Raw genomic sequence first — 19,580 nt, 5'->3', positions numbered from 1 at the left:
TCAAACCATGCCCCCTATTTTCAGATGGTACTTGAAAATAAGTAGAAAGAAGTGTTTCTCTTGATGCTTGGGATTTTTTTTTAATATCATTAATTTGTTCAGAAACAAAAGTATAGGAAAAAAATCTTTTTAAATTAAGAGTCATGGGGGTAAAACTTAACCTAGCACCTCCTAGAAAGTGAAAAATGAAAGTGTTAGTCACTCAATTGTGTCCGACTCTGCGACTCATGGACTGTAGCCTACCAGGCTCCTCTGTCCATGTAATTCTCCAGGCAAGAATACTGGAGTAGGTAGCCATTCCCTTCTCCAGGGAATCTTTCCAACCCAGGGACTGAACCAGGTCTCCTGTGTTACAGGCAGATTCTTTACCGTCTGATCCACCAGGGCAGCCCAGCACTGGGTCTTGTAGGCGAGGTGCCTACAAGAGAACCTTTTAAGAGAACCTCTTAAAAGTTGACTCCACTGCCTCGATAGCTGCCTGCCTATCTCTCCCCACTTTTCTCTGGCACAATAAAACATTCATCCTACGAAACCTTACTCAGGCATCGTCTCCTCTCTGAAGCCTCCTTTCCATCATATATGGAATGCAAACATTACCTGCATTACCTGACTTCTTAAGATCGCTGGTTATGACTTAACTGAGAGGTAAAAAGAGGAGAGCTGAGAAAGTCCTCTCAGGTCCCAGCTGAGGTAGATTTTCTTGAAAGTTCAAATGCCTCCCGAGATTCTAGCTGCAGACGAGACCCCAGCATGTTGTCTGCCTACTCTGCACTTCCTGCACCTTGTCCCTTCCTGAAAGTTAAAATTCTTTCCTGGCATAAAACCTTCAAATAAGTCTTCTGCAGTTCACTGCCCCAGTGTCTATGAGTCCCCAGGATTGGAGGATATTTCTTTATTTAAATGAAGTCTCTTGTGGGCTGAAGCTCACACTGTCTCTTGGGGGGGCTCCACAGCAGGAGAAGACACTGAAGGAAGAGCACGTGGTGTCACTGCCGCCCTTCTGTTGTCACTTCCCAGCCATTTCATTGCCTCCTCTTTCTGTGACCCTCCCATTTTCGCTCTGTAGTTTTAAAGGCAAGTGGTCTGGTGAAGGTGGACCCCTGGAGGAATGGGAACAGAAACAGGCCCTTTGATACGCGTGTTTCACCCCCTACTTTCATATCCTATTGATGCCTTGACATTTTTATCTGCTGATACTGGTTTCTGATTTATGACTTTAAACACAAAATCTAGAAGCTGTGAGTTAAAAACCATTCCTGAGAAGTCCCTTTAGTTTGTAGGCTAGTTTGGTGGGGTAGGGACATGGGGCCATGAGAAACCAAAAATGTCTTTCCACAGCCAGGAAGAAAATGCCCTGAGAGTTGGTGACCTTAGCAGACTAAGATTTTGCAACCACAGGGTGGAGCCAGGACTTCTCATTCACTGTTTGTGAGTGTGGCAATTTGATAGCATTTTGGAGAAGAATCCATAACATCTCAGGAAGTCATGCACAGACAAATCTGAAAAAAAAAAAAAAACCCAAATTCTAACACCAGAGATCAATCTCACAAACATACTGTTAGGTTTCAAAAGCAAATTAGAGATCTAGAAGAAAAAAAAAATTTTAAAGGCAAATTAGAGATCTAGAAAGATAGATATGGTATAATTCCTTAGACCTTGTCGGCTGCTACCGATATATTTCATACATAGCAAAATTATGAAAACACTGAGATGATGCATGCCATCTCCAGAATAGTGGTTGCTTCTGGGGGTGATGAGTGGAAGCAGACGTGGTCTCTGGGTACTGTTGTTTTCTCTGCTTTTCTGTATGTTTGAAACATGTGATTTTCTTTTGAGAAAATTTTTTTTATTATGAAAGTTCAGATTGACTAGTAAGGCACTCACTCTATAAAGTCCTTTGAAGTTAAGGGTTCCATCGTGCCAGGTGACATAAGTAAAGAGAAAGGGCATCTCCAGTCTCAGTAACATATCTCCTGTTCCCCTTCTTAGGAATGTTCCTGGCTGATATCATTGAGAAATACTTTGTCTCCCCGACCCTGTTCCGAGTCATCCGATTGGCCCGTATTGGACGCATCCTGCGTCTGATCAAAGGCGCCAAGGGAATTCGTACCCTGCTCTTTGCCTTAATGATGTCCTTGCCTGCTCTGTTCAACATCGGCCTTCTGCTCTTCCTGGTCATGTTCATCTTCTCCATCTTTGGGATGTCTAATTTTGCGTACGTGAAGCACGAGGCTGGCATTGATGACATGTTCAACTTTGAGACCTTCGGCAACAGCATGATCTGCCTCTTCCAGATCACCACGTCGGCTGGTTGGGACGGCCTCCTGCTGCCCATCCTAAACCGCCCCCCTGACTGCAATTTGGATAAGGAGCACCCAGGGAGTGGCTTTAAAGGAGACTGCGGGAACCCTTCAGTGGGCATCTTCTTCTTTGTGAGCTACATCATCATCTCCTTCCTGATCGTGGTGAACATGTACATTGCCATCATCTTGGAAAACTTCAGCGTAGCCACAGAGGAAAGCGCAGACCCTCTGAGTGAGGACGACTTTGAGACCTTCTATGAGATCTGGGAGAAGTTCGACCCCGATGCCACCCAGTTCATCGAGTACTGTAAGCTGGCAGACTTTGCAGATGCCCTGGAGCATCCTCTCCGCGTGCCCAAGCCCAACACCATTGAGCTCATCGCCATGGATCTGCCCATGGTCAGCGGGGATCGCATCCACTGCTTGGACATCCTTTTTGCCTTCACCAAGCGGGTCCTGGGAGATAGCGGGGAGCTGGACATCCTTCGGCAACAGATGGAGGAGAGGTTTGTGGCGTCCAATCCTTCCAAAGTGTCTTATGAGCCAATCACGACCACGCTGCGGCGCAAGCAGGAAGAGGTATCCGCGGTGGTCCTGCAGCGCGCCTACCGGGGACATTTAGCCAGGCGGGGCTTCATCTGCAAAAAGACAACTTCCAATAAGCTGGAGAATGGAGGCACACACCGGGAGAAAAAAGAGAGCACCCCATCCACAGCCTCCCTCCCCTCCTATGACAGTGTGACTAAACCCGAGAAGGAGAAACAGCAGCGGGCGGAGGAAGGGCGAAGGGAAAGAGCCAAAAGACAAAAAGAGGTCAGAGAATCCAAGTGTTAGAGGAAAGCAAAAATTCAACATTGTATAGACTTAAAACTTGCAAGTGAAAGATTGTTTACAAACTTCCTGAATATTATCAATGCAGAACAGCTGTGGAGACACTTTATCCCGAAGATCTATACCAAACGTAGTCTGCTTACCACGTACCACGGTTGCATCTTGAGCAGTGACCTGCCAAGGGCAAAGGACCCTGCTCCCTGGACTCACAGATTTTCTAATGCTTGGGCAGGTGGTTACTGCATGTTCCACATCAGTCAATGCAACTTAGGACAAAACTAACAGGATACATAAAGCAGAGGTGAGGCTGCCGGGACCAGTGTATTTCCGTTGCAGCCAGATGGATTTTTTTTTGTTTGTTTTTCATTTTGTTGATTCTCAGAAGCAGAAAGCATCACTTTAAAAGTTTGTTTGTTCATGCAAACTCTATTTGCATTCTTACATTAGTTAAGCTAAGCAGCAAAAAGAACACACACACTCACATTTAGCCCATGACATTTACTTGTCAGTTTCTTTGACATAAAGCCGCATCTTCTCCACATGGGCTTCACGTGGTTTGGAGATGGGTGGGGGAAAACAATCAGGTTTCTTCAGGCTGAGGAGGACTTGCTCAGGCCGATTCCAAACATTGTGTTCGTTCAATGCGTAGAAATGATTTGCATGATGGCATGCCGTGATCAGGAGTCATGCATGAGAACCATACATCACAGGACACTACTAATCCTGTCCCCTGCACTGGGTCAGCCTTTGGACAGGACCCAGCCCTGCACCGTTCACTGTATTTGGAGAAAAAATGGTAAGCATTCCATACCCGCTGCAATTCTTTCTGAATTCTTAGAAGTCTTTCGTACACCTTCTGGGTAGGGAAATATAACCAACCAATTGACCACCACCACCAACAACAAAAAAAAGACAAACCCAGTCCCTCAAGCAGATGGATCCGTTGTGTGTATATGTTTAACAGACATCTCTAACATACAGCCATTGTTGCACATTTTGAAAGATGAACTCTTTAATGCTGCTCTGTGTCCCGTACGTGGGGAAACTTTGATCTCGAATGGCTTGTATTAATGTCACTGTAAAACCAAATCTTAGGGCTAAAAACAAAAATCAAAAAAATTTTTTTCATTTATATCTTGCAATATTTATGATGATTGTTTAGCCTTCATACTGGAGAACTGACACTTTTGGGGGGTTGAGATAAAAGTGCTATTCAGAGTAGCATGTTATCTCTAGAAGGTCATTTGGGGAACTTAAAACAACCTTTCGTTGGGGGTAAAGGGGTGCTCACTTCATCAGTATCATGTCCTTCTGCACTGTGGCTTTCTCCAGGCTGGGGTCCACGTGGAGAGGGGTTCAGATATTCCAAACGGGCCTCTCTCTTCTATGGAGTGGTTGTCACAAACTCAATCGCTGCACAGTTCTTCTTGCCTCCATCACATTCTTCCACCATGCAGGGCTTCCTTTACCCACAGAGGTGGGTGAGGGCAGCAGCACTGAGCTATGCCTGTGGTTTCTTTCATTTCTTATTAGACTAGATGGTCACTGGTGGGACCTCAGGAGAGATGGAGCCGCCTCTGAACCCAGCCCACTTGATTTCTTTATTGCACTGGTTCTCATGAGAAAGCGATTTAGTATGAATCCTTAAGAACTTCCAGCTTCCCCCAGCACATTCCCTTTCAGCCAGTTTCGCCATCTGCTTAGCGACCTGCACATTGTCATTGGAGGGTGGCTTTGGCGGGGAGCATCACAGCTTCCGTTCTATCTCCCACTTCCGGGAAGAGAGTTCTGAATCCAGGGGTTTCTCATCCAATGACTAGATTTCAGAGCTAAGATGCTGCAGGTGAATGTGTCAGGAAGTCGATTCAAAGAATGAGGAGAGACTTCAGCATGCAAACCAAATCAAAATGAACTCTTCCTGAACCATATGGTAGAGGGGGAAAAACAACCCATAGTCAGACACACCAATCGGCCTTGCAGTAGGAGCACTTTGGATGTAATTTCACAGTCTGCCTGACTAGTTTTGCATAGAACAAACCACAGCCAGTCAGTAAGCAGAGCTTTCTATGTTGCTGGACCATTAGAAACTCTATCCAGTTCTCAGAAGCCTGCTTCTGCGACATCATCCGTAGAACTTTTTGTACTCCACCCGATTCCAGGTTGGGAAGGCGTTTTCTTCAGTGGCCCTGCTAACTGCTAGGATGAATGTATAGTAACATGTACAGGCTACATCGCAAACAGCACAAAACAGAAGCTGACATGTGGTTATTCTTTTTAAGAGAATTATAAATACTGTAATATATCATTTTATTTTATTGGCATGCCTTTTTGTAAATACAAAGTATTAACTTATTAAATAGGAAATGGCTTCTGGCTTATGCCATTGTCATGTTTATTTTTATTTTTTATACTTTTCTTTCTTCTTAGAATTTAGATGCTGTCAGCCAATGTACATCCCCAAACCAGACAGACAGACAAAAAATTTTTTATTGCTAATGGTCTTTTCCAAAACAACAAAAAAATATATATATTTTTGTTCCAATGTGCAATAAATTCTAACCACTTCTATGCAAGATTTGGCTAAACTTCATAATTGTTCTTGTTCTTAGGTCTTGAGATGGGCCACAGAGCTGTAAGATCCCGCTCCGGCCTCCAAGTGCTCATGCTCGTGATGTCATTAAAATGCAGAGCATATTAATGAGATGTTTTGAGCTCTGACCTTTTTCCCTCCCCCGGGCCCTGGTCTCCCCACCCAGCAGGCTGTCTCCTCAGTGACACACACAGGCCTTGGAATCTGACCCCCATCAGCCAGCTTCATAGGGAAGAAGCCACCTCCATTCTATTTGAAGTTTCACTGTTTCTGTTGGTTTGTTTCTGAAACCTTTTCCCACCTTCCTTCTCCTCACCTGATGGCCGTCCACCACCCACTCGTTCAGGCACGCTGGCGCTCGCCCGCCCCGCTCCGCACTTCTTCGGTAGTAAGTGACGCCATCACCAGCAGTTCACACCCGCAGGTAACAGGCATTGAGCCGGAAGAGTCAGTGCAGGCGCGCGTGCGCCTGCGCCCAGTGGATGAGTGGCAACGCTTTGCCAAATATTAACGAAGCCAATCAAAAAGCAGCAGCAGCCACAGTATCACTGCACATATATATATATAGATATATAAATACGATATAAATATTTATTTTTTGTAGCCAGGTCCTTGGTGCAGTATTTATACTCCAAAATCCACCTTTAAAAAAAGGACAAAAAGCAAAAAGACATGTGTGATGCTGTTAATTTAAAACGCAAAGCCAAAGCCACCGAGCAGCAGCTGACATGGTTGCTGGTTTGTGTGTGAAAAACACTTTCCCCTCTTCTTTTCTTTAACCCCCTCATTGCTTAGGATGAGGAGACTCCGTCATTTAAAGCCGAGGGCGAGAGCAGGAGACACTTCCCAAGTCAGCTCCCTTGCACCCACCCCTCTGAATGAGACACTCTTGGCATCAGAAATTGACTGAGGAGAGATTAAGAGAAACTCCTGGTCAAAGCCCCGGAACAGCAATGCCCAGAGTTCTCTCATTTTTTGCTGCAACCAACGTAAGCTTGTAAAAGACCAATAGTAAAGACTAGTGTATTAGTGAATGCATGGAGGCCAGCACTGCTCTAACCAAGACGTGATGAAAAGTACATCACTTCTATAAGCCAAAAGGAAACCAAATAAAAATGACCCTTTTTACTGTACAAGGGAAGCCTGTCTTGGTGTGCGTTTGTTGCTTGACTCTCCCAAAATTTTTTATACCTGGGAAGTGGGACTTTAGCACATTTGGGGAAAGGAGGGGAACAAAAGGGAGAGAAATGAGGATTCCTCGCAAAGTTCTGGCTAAAAAGCAAAGATTGGAGAGAAAAGCAAAGTCCTGATCTCCCCAGGTCCCCACTCACCCACTGCATGTGGCATTCCTCCCCCCGCTGGGCCGCTGCTTCCAGGCCCACGATACCTGTTCCTCATCGATCCCCCAGCAGAGCCCCCAGAGATGATGTCAGCCAACCCAGCTGGGCTGGCCTTACTCCTGCCTTTTTTCACCAGTATTTTAAGAAGAAAACCATTCCGACGCCCCACAGCTCAGGCGAGCACAATGCCCAACAGCCTCCACTCTGCTAGCTACTGCTGGGCCCTGCCCTCCATCTCCCCCACCCACAAACCAGCAGACTCGGCTGGTCTCATTGGCACCACCCCGCCCCGCTTTGGGGACACCCCTCTCTAGGCCACGTCTCCCAGTCCAGGAACACTCAGGAGGATTTTGAAGTGCCCACTCTAGTCCGCTCCAGGAGCTCCGCTCTGGAGAGAGATGGCTGGTAGGTCAGTCCCCATTCTCCCCTCTCGGCCCCCAGCCTCCAGGCCTGCTGTGGAGGTTAGATGGCCACGGTTGTGACTAGTGACTGAGTCCTGGGCATCTTCTGTAATGATGCCTCTTTCTTTTCTCAGATGTTGCCCAAAGTTTTGCAAAAAGCTTCGTTCATTTTCAGGTACCCCCACCCCCTAAAGAATTGGCTGCAGCTAGCCAGCCAGGGGGGACATCAGGAGAGAAGAGGGAGTCTGGGTGGGGAGGGGCCCAAGTTTTGCCATCTGGGCTGTGGCTCAGCATTGTGCTTTCTTGGATTCCCCTTCCAAGAGCACCAAGATTTCCTGTCCAAACGCTCCTGAGGCACCCCTGCCCCTGCCCCCCACTGCTGTTTGCTGTACATAGAGGCTAAGTGGGGTGGGGTGGGCGGGTGTGCACGTGCGGTGTGTGTGTGTGTGTGAAGAATGTACATAGGTAAAGGGGAGCGCGGTCCAGTGGTTCCAGAAAAGGGACGGAACTCCTGTGTTCCCTCCCTCGCTCGACCACTGACTCGCTGTGTGGCCTTGGGCAAGTCACTTAACCTCTCTGTGCCTCAGTTTCCCCGTCTGTAAAATGGGGATAATAATACTGACCTACCTCACAGGGGTGTTGTGAGGCTTTAACTAAATGTTTTGTAAAGTGTTTTTTGAAATACAGAGGCAAAGGCACTAGGGAAGGGCAAAGTATTTATTTGGACTTCTGGAAGATGAAATGGTACCATAAATGCTGCTATTCTGAGAGCCATTTTAAACTGCACTGCTCCAACCACCCCCGCTTCTCATCACCAGGACAGCAGGTCGAGAAAATGTCTTTCCTTTCACTTGCTTCTGGGGTTTGTGATTGTTCTAGACACAGTTCTTTTACCCTTGCTGTATCTCCTTCCCTCACCCCTCGACTTGTTCCCTGTTCCGTTTATGCGGAAATGGCAGAAATGCTTGAGAAATGAGAATGTGTAAGTGGATTGGAAGTTTATAGTCTGAAATTTCAATTTTACTTTGTACTGTACATCTTTTTACTTTAGAATTTGCAATAAAGGGTTACGTCAATCTTGTTTTCAACTCTCCTCTTAGACTGGCCTGTCATTCTGTCATTACTTTCACACCAGAGCCCCTCGGCCCAGGGATGCCCACCCAGCCAGATCCCAGGGCATCTGCTGTCCATCTCCGTGGTGGGAGCACAGTCTGAGTGAAGTCGGTGTGGGGGCTCACCCAGGCTCAGCTCCCTCAGTGAGGCTGGCAGTGCCCGACCCACTCAGGTGGGTAGGGAGAGTTTGGGACTCCAGGGAGAGCTTCAGGAGGCCTTTCCTGAGTGGGGAAAGCAGCTTGGGCGCAGCAACCCCTGGAATTGGTCGCAGCTCCGGCAGGGATCAGTAAACTGAAGCTCTGCATCTCGTTGTGTCGTCCTCCTTTTTCCCCAGCTCCATTGGTGCTCACAGATCATTCCCTCCGAGCTCAAACTTTTGGTTCAAAGCAGCTCTGCATTCAAACACCTGACTATGCCACTAATTAGTTGTGACCAGTTTCCTTATGTGTAATGTAGAGAATACCTTCCTTCTTGGGTTTCTAAAGAGGGTAACAAATAATGTATGTAACTGCTTAGCCTAGGGCCTGGCACACAGTTAGTGCTCAATAAATGGTAGCTCTTAGTGGAAGAGTAAGTGCAAGATGAAGAAGGAACTAAAGCTGACACGAATTGGGAGGGCCTGCCTCCCCTACCCTAGCCGGCAGACTGGCACCCAAGCCCCTCCTCTTCCACTGGCAGCCCCACTGGCTATGCAGTCATTTCCAACCAACTGATAAACTGATCGTTCCCACCTTTACGTATTTTGTAACTTTTATATGTCAAAAGCGGAACGCCACCAGGTCTGTGCTCCTATTTCATAGCTGGGGTCACAGAGGCAAGGAGGTATGGGGCCCGCCTGCAGCCCAGGCCGCCGGGGACGCCAGCGGCTCTGCAGTCAAGAGTGGCGCCGCTTCCCCACAGCCAGGAGCCCTGGCAGCCCGAAGCAGGGTTGGGGTGGGCGGCCCGGGGCTGCCCAGCCGCACCCAGTCGCCATCGCCGCCGATGATCCGCGGAATGAGCAGGATGAGCAGCGCCCCGGCGCCCAGCGCCCCCCCGAAGCCGGTGAGGAAGCCGAGAGCCAGTGGCCCGGCCCAGCCCGCGGGGCTCCGCTGATACGGCCCTTGGGGCAGTCTCTCCACGATCAGCTCCAGCTCGTCCCAGTTGGGCTCGGGGACCGAGGAGCGGCGGGAACGCAGGGCCGGGGCGGGGGCAGCGGGGGCGTCGGCTGCGGGCACGTAGGGCTGCCCGAACTTGCGCAGCTGTAGCGTTGCCTGCTGGTGGAGGTTCTTGCCCAGCTCCCGGGCCACGTCTGGGCGGCCGCTGCGCCGCAGGGCCCGGGCCACGCGGTCCCACGACAAGGACGGGGCCTCGGCAGCCAGCCAGGCCGCCAGCCCCTTCCGGCAGCCGTCGGACACGGCGGCGGGCTCGGCCGCCGGCTCCCCCGCTGCCTCTCGCCTCCGCCGCCGTCCGCCCGGCATCGCCGACGTGGGCACAGGCTCGGGCTGCGCCAGCTGGTCCTCCGAAAGCCTGGCCAGCTCAGCCTCGACGTCCGGCTCCGGCGCCTTCAGCAGCGATCGAAAGTGGCCGCACTCCTCCGGGGTTAGCAGCTGGGCCAGGCGGACGGCCGCGTGAGGGCCCATGGCGTCCACGGCACCCGCCGGAGCCAAAGCCCAGCCCCAGAGCGCCAGCGCCAGGGCCCCCGCCGGAGCCCGTGCGGCCATCGCCCGGCGGTGACTGCGACCCGCCGACAGTGGGGGGAGGAGCTCCGAATGCCGCGGGTGGGGGAGGGGCGCCAGCAGCCAGGGATGGGTGGCAGGAACGGGGTTCCCACATCCAGGGACTGGGGCGGTGGGGTGGGGAACATCCAGGGATGAGAAGGGGGTCGGTCCTCCAACACAACTTGTAGAAGGTGAGGCCCTCCTAACACCCAGAAACAGGAGTTAGGAGGGGAGGATCTCACAAAACCCCGGAGGCTGAAGTGAGTTTTCAATACCCAGGGATCGGTAGGGGGACTGGAGGCTAGGATCCCGGGCCCTTATATTGAAATGTACGCTGGAGGCCTCCTGGCTGGCCCATTTCTGTCAAACGTAGCAGATCTCCAACATCTCTTGTATCCCATTTACCGCCCCTCACCCTCCACCAGAAGCCTTAGACCCCTTACTCTCCTTATTTCCGATATCCAATCAATTCCCAAATTTTCTTATTACCTGTGTGCTGCTGCTTCAGTGGTGTCTGACTCTGCAACTCCATGAACTGTAACCCACCAGGCTCCTCTGTCCATGGTATTCTCCAAGCAAAAATACTGGAGTGGTTGTCCTGCCCTCGTCCAGGGAATCTTCCCAACCCAGGGGCTGAACCCAAGTCTCTTACATCTACTTTGGCAGGCGGGTTCTTTACCACTAGCCAACATGGGAAGCCTTATTACCTACTGAATATGTATAGACTCCACCCTTTTCTGTCCTGCCACAGGTGCATCCAAACCCTCATGCTCTGTTCGGATACGGTAAGCGATCCCCAAGTCCTCATGCCACCTCCACACACAGACTGAACTCGCTTCCTTTCCCCAAGTAAGCTCAGCTGCTTCTTTAGATCTTGGACTGCGCTCTCTGCTCTGCCTCAGTCACTCCTCAGCTCACAGATCCTTTCTGGGATGCCCTCCCTGCCTCCCGCCCACACCCTTGGCCCTGTCTTCTTGAGGCACCCCTATCTGCTCCCACAGCCCCCTACAGCTCTGCCTCATACTGTCTCCCCTGTCTGACTGTGTGTGTGCTGAGTCATGTCCAACTCCTTGTGACCCTGTGGACTGTAGCCCACCAGACTTCTCTGTCCATGGGATCCTCCAGGAAATACTGGAGTGGGTTGACATTTCCTCCTCCACAGGATCATCCTGACCCACAGATCAAACCCACCTGTCTTGCATCCCCCGCATTGGCAGGTGGATTCTTTACCACTGTGCCTGGGAAGCGGCCCCATTTGACTGTAAGCACTACCTATTGTCCCTAAAGCAACTAGTGCATAACAGGTGTTGTTAAAGATTTGCTGAATTGGTGTGTGAGCTCTTAATTTGAAAATCAGTCCCTGTCCACCAGCGACTAACCCCTCCCCACCCACCCCGCACAGGCTTCATGGAAGAGCCTCAGCTCTTCAGGGGCATGGAAGAGCCTCCTGGTGCAGCCTTACCGTCCCATTGTTCCTATCCCTTCCCCTCACTCTTGCCCTCACTTTGCTCTTCTAACTATAGTCACAGGTATGGTACAGTTTCCAGCTTCCATAGCTTTGTCAAGCTGAACCCACCCAAACCTGTCCAGGAAGTTGTTCTGACCCAGCGCCAGTACCACCCCCACCATGAGTTAGGGTCTTTTCTGGGCATTCTCGAAATAACCTGTGCATCCTCCATCAGGACACTTCCTGGAAATGAATTCGAGGATTTGGTCAACATTTATTCAGTGTCTCCTACGTGCACCAAACACTGTGCCCGATGAGAATATAAAAATTTTGATAAGGCCCCTCCTCGAGCAGCTTTATCTAGCTGTATTTTCAAATGACCCATTGTTGAGCTTTTCCCATCCTGTAATTTGGACCCTCCAGAACTGAGGCTGTGCTTAGCCACTTCTGTATCCTGAGTGCTGGCTACACAGAGTAGGTGTGCAATAAACCAACGAGAAGGCGAGGGGGGTCTGGACCTCCAAGGGCCAGGAGGGTTGGGGTCGCTGAGCTGCAGTTCATTGCGCTGGAGCCCTCATACCCAGGCACACCAGTTGTTTCTCTCCGAGCGGAAACTGCTGCATAGAATCTGGCCACGGGCAGGCTTTGGCTCCTGAAAGCCCTGGATAGGCTCTAAGCCTGGGCCAGTGGGAGCCAGGGGACCTGCTTCCCTGTCCCTTCGGTGCATTTTTTATCATTTTGCTGAGCACATTCAAGTCCTCAGGAAGTTGTGGGTCCAAACCTCTCATAAGCATCTCCATACAGCCTTTTTAACAAGATGTCCCTCCCCAGTTTTTTGTGTCCCAGTTTATGCTGAGTTGTCAGAGTCAAGGGATTGGCAGATGGTGATGGACAAAGGATCCCAAGTGACCTGAAAGACTGGAACACACTGTGTCCCCACCCTGCCCTTTGTCCCCTTTCCCTCCATCCAAGGATGGAGTACAAGTATGACCCTAGCTCTGGCCGACAAGGGCTGCTGTCCAGGCTCTAAGTGAAACTTCCTCTTCAGCACTCATCTGTTCGTTCACCCACTCACTCACTCAGCAAACACAGGAGCCCTTCTCAGTCCTCATGCTTCAGAGGCTGCTAAGTCAGCCCCAACACTGAGCCTCCAGGAGCTCAGAACTGCAGGCAGCCCTTCCCTATCGAGGGGCTTTTGCCCCTGGTGGTCTCACTTGTGTGGTAGGCACTCACAGCGCCAGAGTAACAGGAATGGAAACAAACACACCCACAGAGCCACATCCGTGGCACCAGCAGCCCTGGAAGCCCAAGCATTTCCCAGAGGGCTCCCCACATCCTGCTGCCCCCAAGAAATTCTCTGGAAACCACGTGTCATCGCTTTAATACTGTGTCATACTTTCTTTTAAAATACAGTCTCTTCTGAGGTAGACAGACCGAACTGCAGAGCGTCATCAGACAGGAGATAAATACATCCATGTACAACACGCATCAACATGAGGTAGAAATGGTTACAGCTGGAGGGGAGGACCCCAACCCCAACATGGGTAAAGGAAGAAGAGAGCCAGCCTGCCCTCCCCCCACCCCTGCCCCTGGATTCTTTGGTATGCCCCCCACAACATTGCCAGAGCTGGACCTGCCCTTCTCCTACTCGCCCCAGTGCCCATGAGGTAGGTGCTAGTAGACTGGGGGCTGTCTCCTTGTGCAAAGCTCCCCAAGGCCAGTAGAGGAGGCGGTGGGGGCCCTGGGTCTCGGTCAGTGAGCTCTTCTCCCCAACCCCCAGAGCTGTCTGCCTCTTGAAGGGATGGCTGAGATCCCAAACCCCTCCCCAATGCCTTCCACCCACCCACCCCCCTTATACATACACACACCTGAGAGAACCTGCTCACTTGCTGCTCCCCCCATGGGCTTTTCACAGCCAAGACCCTGCACCCACTGCTTTTGAGGCACCGTAGCCCTTCAGTCAGCCAGCTCCAAGGAGCAGAAGGAAGGTCAGGGACCAAGGCGGGGAGGGAGAAGACAAAACAGAGCAGCTTTCCTGTTAGCACTCCTAGGTCAGCACAGACCCTCAGCACCTTGGCACCTGAAACATCCCCTTGGATTTCCTTCCAGCTGGGAGTGGGAGGTGGGAGAGACTGCAGGAGCTGTCAAGGTGGTGGGAAACAAGGGAGACTAGGGTGGTGGGAGACAGAATTGGGGTGGTGGCTTGTTCCCCCACCTCTGGACCAAAGGTCAGAGTTGTGAAATGGGCTCCCCAACAGAGAGGGGGGCAAAATACCCCAAATCCCCGTCACAGGAAAGTTGGTGGGAAGAAGAATACAGTTCTCACAGGGAAGGGTGCCTAAGCCTGGGCTTCCAGTGGAGAGTCTGGGTGGGACTGAGAATAAAAGTCCACTGTTTATTCAGGGGAACACAGCTGCCCATCTCCTTCACCCTCTCAGAGCCCCTGGAGCTCTAGACCTAGGACCCTAAGAGAACAGGAGAGGTAAGAGTCCCCTCAGAACCTTCTCCTGCAGTGGACGGACACTCACTCACCCCTCCTCAGAGCCTCCCAGCAGACCATGGAGACTGAGTCTGCAATGAACTCTGTGCCCAATCAGACCTGTAGCCAGACTACCTTCCCTCCAGAGGAAATCTTCTTAGTATAAGTTACAGGAGACCTCTGCCTAGACAGGGACCAGGTGGGTGACCTCTCTGGGGACTTTCCACCTGGGTCATCTTCCCATTTGGGCCCTCTCAGCCTACCTGCTAGGTCTGGAGCAGGCAGTGGGCAAGGAAATCCCAACTCTGGGTAACCAACCCTGCACGCAAAACACCCCACTCAGCTGAGGGGTGGGGCCTACAGGAAGAGCAGCAGGAAGGGAGCAAGACCTACCTCCTTCCAAATGCCACAACTGGGTCCTCATCACCTCCGCCTACAACCTTGGCCCTGAGGAGGAGGCCCCTGCAATACATTCTGCTTCTGTCCCAAGAAGCACAGGGGTTGGAGTGTGACCTCTCAGTCTTCCTCTCCCCTTCCCCTCAGGTCTCACTTTCTGAGTCTTCTGAGAGAATCTTCTTCCCTAGGGCTGAAGGGGTTGAAGGGCTGGGGGTGGGGGGAACACACACAGGAAAGCAGCCAAAATCTAACATTCTTTCTGAGGTCAGTTTCTTCCTGAGTCGTCAAAAGAAAAACAGCAAATTCTACACATCTTACAAAAATAAGAGGCCTAAAATATTAAACAAGCTACATTTCTGGAATTCCCCTCCTCAAAAACAACAACAAAAACCCCTTCTTTGGGTGTTTTTCTTTTTTGCTTGACTCCCACAGACCCAAGTTTCAGCTGGATGAGGGATAAGGGGTGAAGGGAACCCCCTCCCCCTCAGCCCCTTAACCTCCAGATCTTCCGCAAAGGGACACTGCAGTCTTTGAATGTGAGGGACAGAAGGCAGGGAGACGGACCAAGACACAGAGAGGCTGGAGAGCTAGGGACAGAAACAGAAGCACTGAGGTGATAGACGGACGCAGGGCGGGGAGGGCAAAAGGGAAACAGCGCCGGAGGCGGGGAGAGAAAGAAGGGTGTACGGTCAGCGACAAAGCGACGGAGAAACAAAACTACCAGAAGCAGAGAAAGGGAGACGTTGAGAAGGGGGAGGGAGCCATTCAGACAGCGAGGAGACAAAAGGATTGTGGCGAGAGCAGGAGTTCCTTAGGCCCCGGGGCCAGTCTTCCTCGGGGCAGAGATGGCGAGCTTCCCGTCCACAATAAATAGGAAAAAACCTGAGTACACAGCGCATATGGCATCTCTCTGCCTAGCACAAGCATTTTCCTTCCCACGGAAAAAAAAAAAAATCCACCGGCAGCCCCCTCCGCTCCCCCACCCCACACCCCTCACTCTGGCACGCCCCAGCCCGGTGGGGTTAAAGACCCTTCGCAAACAGAGGGGCGGGGAGCGGGCGGCAGCTCCCTCGGCCTCCTGGTGCGCCATCAGTGTCCGAAACCGTACATTTTGTCCCACTCCACGAACGAGTCCAGGTCCTTGGGTGAGGCCCTAGGGCCCACCTTGGCCAGCGCTGCCTCCATGTCCTTATAGGAGATGGGGCGCTGCAAACCCGGGAGGCCCGCCCCGGCCGCAGCCTGCTGGCAAAGCTGCCCCAGCTCGCCCCCTGAGAAGCCCTGGGTGCCCTGCACCAAGGCAGCCAGCTCCCGCTCGCTCAGCGCGCAGCCCTGCTGGGCCAGCGCCCGCTGCAGGATCTGCCCGCGGGCCGGGCCGTCGGGCAGCGTCACGTAGAAGCGGAGAGCGAAGCGCCGGCGGGTTGCCTCGTCCAGGGCCGCAGGCCGCGAAGTGGTGCCCACGACCAGCACGCCGTCGGCCCCCGCACCGCAGCCGCCGTCCAGGCAGGCCAGGAGCGGCGCCTGCAGCGCGCCTGCGGCCGCCGTGCCGTCGTCCCTGGCGGACAGCAGCGCGTCCAGCTCGCTGATGAGGAGTACCGCGGGCGTGCGGCAGCGCGCAGCCGCGAAGGCGGCCTGAAGGAGGCGCGCGCCTTCGGCAGCGCCCGGCGCGACCAGCGTGCCTCCGCGCAGGCGCAGTAGCGTGGCGCCCAGTTGCGTCGCCAGGCAGCGGCCCAGCAGCGCTTTGCCAGCGCCCCGCGGTCCGAAGAGCAGCACGGTCCGCGGCGGGCGCGGGCTGCCGGGGTAGGCGGGCGGCCTCAGCAGGGGCCACACCAGCTCCTCCTCCAGCGCCGCCTTGAGCGCGCCCTGGCCCGCCACGTCCGCCCACTGCACCGGCGGCCCGCAGTCCACCATCTTGCTGGTCGCCAGCTCCAGAGCCCCGTGGTCCACACCTTTAGGAGCCTCTCCCGGCGGCACCGCGAAGCCCCCGCGGGGAGCCGGCGCCGGGGCCCGCTCCGGGAACTTCTCAAAAGGCTCCAGTTGCGGGCCGTAGACGGGGGAGCCCAGGACTTTGAGCGGCACGCCGCCAGCGTACTTGCCCGACGCCTCCTCCGCCGCTCCTGGCGGCTTCGCCCGGAACCCACTGCCCCGACACTCGCCGTTGTCCGCGGCGGGGTAGGAGGCGCCGTCGGCCGCCGGGGCTTTGGCGGGCTCGAAAGCGTACTTGCGGTAGCGGCCCTCGGCTCCCTCGTCTGTGGCCTTGCGCTTCAGCGACACCCCGGCCTCCGCTACCCCCTGGAAACCGTACGAGGCGGGTGAGGGCCGGGGTGGGGCGGGCGTGGGCAGGGGCGTGGGCGCCGCCAGGCCGGAGGTCAGGTAGGGGGCCGGGGGCGGAGCGGGCGGCGGCGGGAGGGCCCCGTAGCCCGGCTGCGCGGCGTAGCCCCCCGCGGGGTAGTTGTACAGAGACCCGGAGGGGCCGTAGCCTGGCGGCGGCGGGGGCTGCAGGAGCGCGGCCGGGGGCGGCGGGGGCAGCGCGGCGCCCGTCTGCGCGCAGTAACCCGGCGCCAGGTACCCCCCGCCGTAGCCCGCGGCGTACTCCGGCGCCGCCGACGGGCCCCCGCAGGCGTTGCCGGCGTAGAGGGGTTCAGGCAGGTTTCCGGCTAAAACCGGGGAACCGCCGAGACCCCCGGAGCCGCCCCCACTGCCCGACTTGGTTCCCGGGAGGCCCTCGTGGAGCGAGGCCAAGGGGTACGGAGTCTCTGGCCCCGGCCAGGGTTCGGGGTCCCCCTTGGCGCCGTTGAGGAAGGCGGCGTCGCCGTAGCCGCCCAGGGTGGGGCGCTCGTAGGGCGAGTCCAGGACCCCCGAGTACTTCTCGGCGTAGCGCTTGAGGAGGTTGGAGGCAGTGAGGGCAGAGATGTCGTCGTGTGCCCAAGCATAGTGGCAGCGCTGGCGACCCCCAGGGGGCAACTCCAACTTGTGGGCTGGCGATGGGGTGGTGGAGGAGACGTCCAGGTGCTGCTCTGGCCACTGGCTGAGGGGCTGGGCGTGTTCCGGTGTCCAGTGCATCTTCGACAGAGCTGCAGGCAAGAGAAGCGGCTAATGAGATCCTGAAGAGACTCGAAGGACCCACCGACTGCCAGCCGCAGGCGGACCTTCTTAAACCATAGCTTGGGACAGGCTGGTTTTCTCGCATCCACCCATAGCGTTCCACCCTACCCGAGCCAACTTCAGGCACCAAAATCACCGTATTTGCCTTGTCCCACAATTAAAGTTGTCTGAAAATACTTTTCTCAGAACCAAGATGCATCTGAAAATGATGGGTTTTGGGGTCCTAACCTCACCTGCTGCTGCTAAGTCGCTTCAGTCGTGTCCGACTCTGTGCGACCGATAGACGGCAGCTCACCAGGCTCCCCAGTCCCTGGGTTCTCCAGGCAAGAACGCTGGAGTGGCTTGCCATTTCCTTCTCCAGTGCGTGAAAGTGAAGTCGCTCAGTCGTGTCTGACTCTTCGAGACCCCATGGACTGCAGCCTACCAGGCTCCTCCGTCCATGGGGTTTTCCAGGCAAGAGTATTGGAGTGGGTTGCCATTGCCTTCTCCGCCTAACCTCACCTAGGCAATGACTATTGTTTTGTCCTGGTGCCTCCAGCCACGCGCTCTAGGACATACAGTCCTCACTTTCAGACCTACTGTAGTGAAGGATCGTGTCTGTGGCAGAGTCTCACTGTCCCTGGGAAACCGCAGAGGCTGACCCAGAAGCATCACTTCCTTTCCGCGTGGTTTCCTGTAGTATCTGCCTGATGGAGTCAGAGCACCTGGGTTCCAGACCCAACTCTGCCCCTGATGGTTGCATACCCAGAGCAGGCGCTGCCACCTGCCTCATCCCCAGAATGTTTCACCACAGTACAAAAAGGTTGCTTCAAATAAACATAAACGTCTTCTGGAGAAGACGGGACAAAGTTAGTGCCCATCATAGAAATGGGATTTCCTTGGTGGTATAGTGGCTAAGACTCACAATGCAGGGGGCCCGAGTTCAGTCCCTGGTCAGGGAGCAAGGTGCCACAAATTCCACCTAAGAGATCGCGTGCTTCAACAAAAGATCCCACTTGTGGCAGCGAAGATCCTGTGTGTCACAGCTAAGACCCAGCACAGCCAGATAAATAAAAATGAATATTACAAAACAGAAAGTTGGTCACAAGTTTATCTGCGCTTCCCAGGAACCAAATAATGCAAAGTAAAACACACCATCATACTCAAAACAGGCAAAAATATTCCTGGCATAGAGATCATAGAACTTTTTTTCATGGGCCTCAGGAAATGGCCTCTTAGGTGGTCATGATATAAACACTGCATAAGTATTTATTTCATACACTGTCCCTCAGCACCAGTCCAGGCGTGGGCCAAACTGGTAAAAGGTATTCATGGCCTGGGGAACGGCACTCTCCAACTGTAATGGCTCCAATTCATTTGCTTGATCTGAGAATAACAGCTCAAAGACTAAATGGGCCCATGACATTCCAAAGACAGTTTTTGCTAATGATTATTTTTCAGTCTTAAGCTTTTGATAAGTTTCTGTTCTGTTCAGTCGCTCAGTCGTGTCCGACTCTTTGCGACCCCGTGGACTGTAGCCTACCAGGCTTCTCCATCCATGGGATTCTCCAGGCAAGAATACTGGAGTGGGTTACCATTTTCCTTCTCCAGGGGATCTTCCTGACCCAGGGATCGAACCCAGGTCTCCCGCATTGGAGGCAGACGCGTTAACCTCCAGGTCAATATTCTTGCTTCAACAGAATTTTACTGAAAACATACTAAAAGCTGTGCCAGGCATGGGAGCAGATTGAAAAGTGAATATGATGTTTCAGCTAGAAGAGACAACATCTTTTATGTGGTGGAAAAACAAAGGTGTGTGTCCAGAGCTCTAGGGCTCAGGGGAGCATATTGTGCCTAGTTGAGAAGGCCTTGCCAGAGAGGGGTGTCTTTACTGGAACTTGA

The 19,580-nt window shown here is 53.3% G+C and overlaps 3 protein-coding genes across 5 annotated transcripts in view; 1 reads left to right on the top strand and 2 right to left on the bottom strand.

The window, feature by feature from the left end:
- SCN8A (sodium voltage-gated channel alpha subunit 8) overlaps positions 1–8,694 on the top strand; it is a 156,383-nt gene extending 147,689 nt beyond the window's left edge. For all 3 annotated transcript variants that reach the window (XM_088836897.1, XM_055395535.2, XM_088836896.1), the window contains one exon: positions 1,990–8,694. In XM_088836897.1, the coding sequence (XP_088693023.1) occupies positions 1,990–3,137 (1,148 nt within the window). In that variant the 3' untranslated portion in view covers positions 3,138–8,694. The remainder of the gene's footprint in view (positions 1–1,989) is intronic.
- Positions 8,695–9,317: 623 nt separating this feature from the next.
- Positions 9,318–10,278, bottom strand: TMDD1 (transmembrane and death domain 1). Its single transcript, XM_055395536.2, has one exon. It carries the CDS (start codon positions 10,276–10,278, stop codon positions 9,385–9,387), a length of 894 nt encoding a protein of 297 aa, XP_055251511.1. The 3' UTR covers positions 9,318–9,384.
- Positions 10,279–13,564: 3,286 nt separating this feature from the next.
- Positions 13,565–19,580, bottom strand: part of FIGNL2 (fidgetin like 2) — a 28,890-nt gene continuing 22,874 nt past the window's right edge. Inside the window, exon 2 of the mRNA XM_055395613.2 lies at positions 13,565–17,668. Coding sequence (XP_055251588.1) covers positions 15,687–17,657 — 1,971 coding nt within the window. The 5' untranslated portion in view covers positions 17,658–17,668 and the 3' untranslated portion in view covers positions 13,565–15,686. The remainder of the gene's footprint in view (positions 17,669–19,580) is intronic.

This window comes from Moschus berezovskii, chromosome 6 (assembly GCF_049115385.1).
Source record: "Moschus berezovskii isolate FMDL1 chromosome 6, NW_MosBer_1.0, whole genome shotgun sequence".
NCBI classification, from domain to species: Eukaryota; Metazoa; Chordata; class Mammalia; order Artiodactyla; family Moschidae; genus Moschus; species Moschus berezovskii.
The sequence above is the reverse complement of the archived record's forward strand: the minus strand, read 5'-3'. Positions and strand labels throughout refer to the sequence as shown.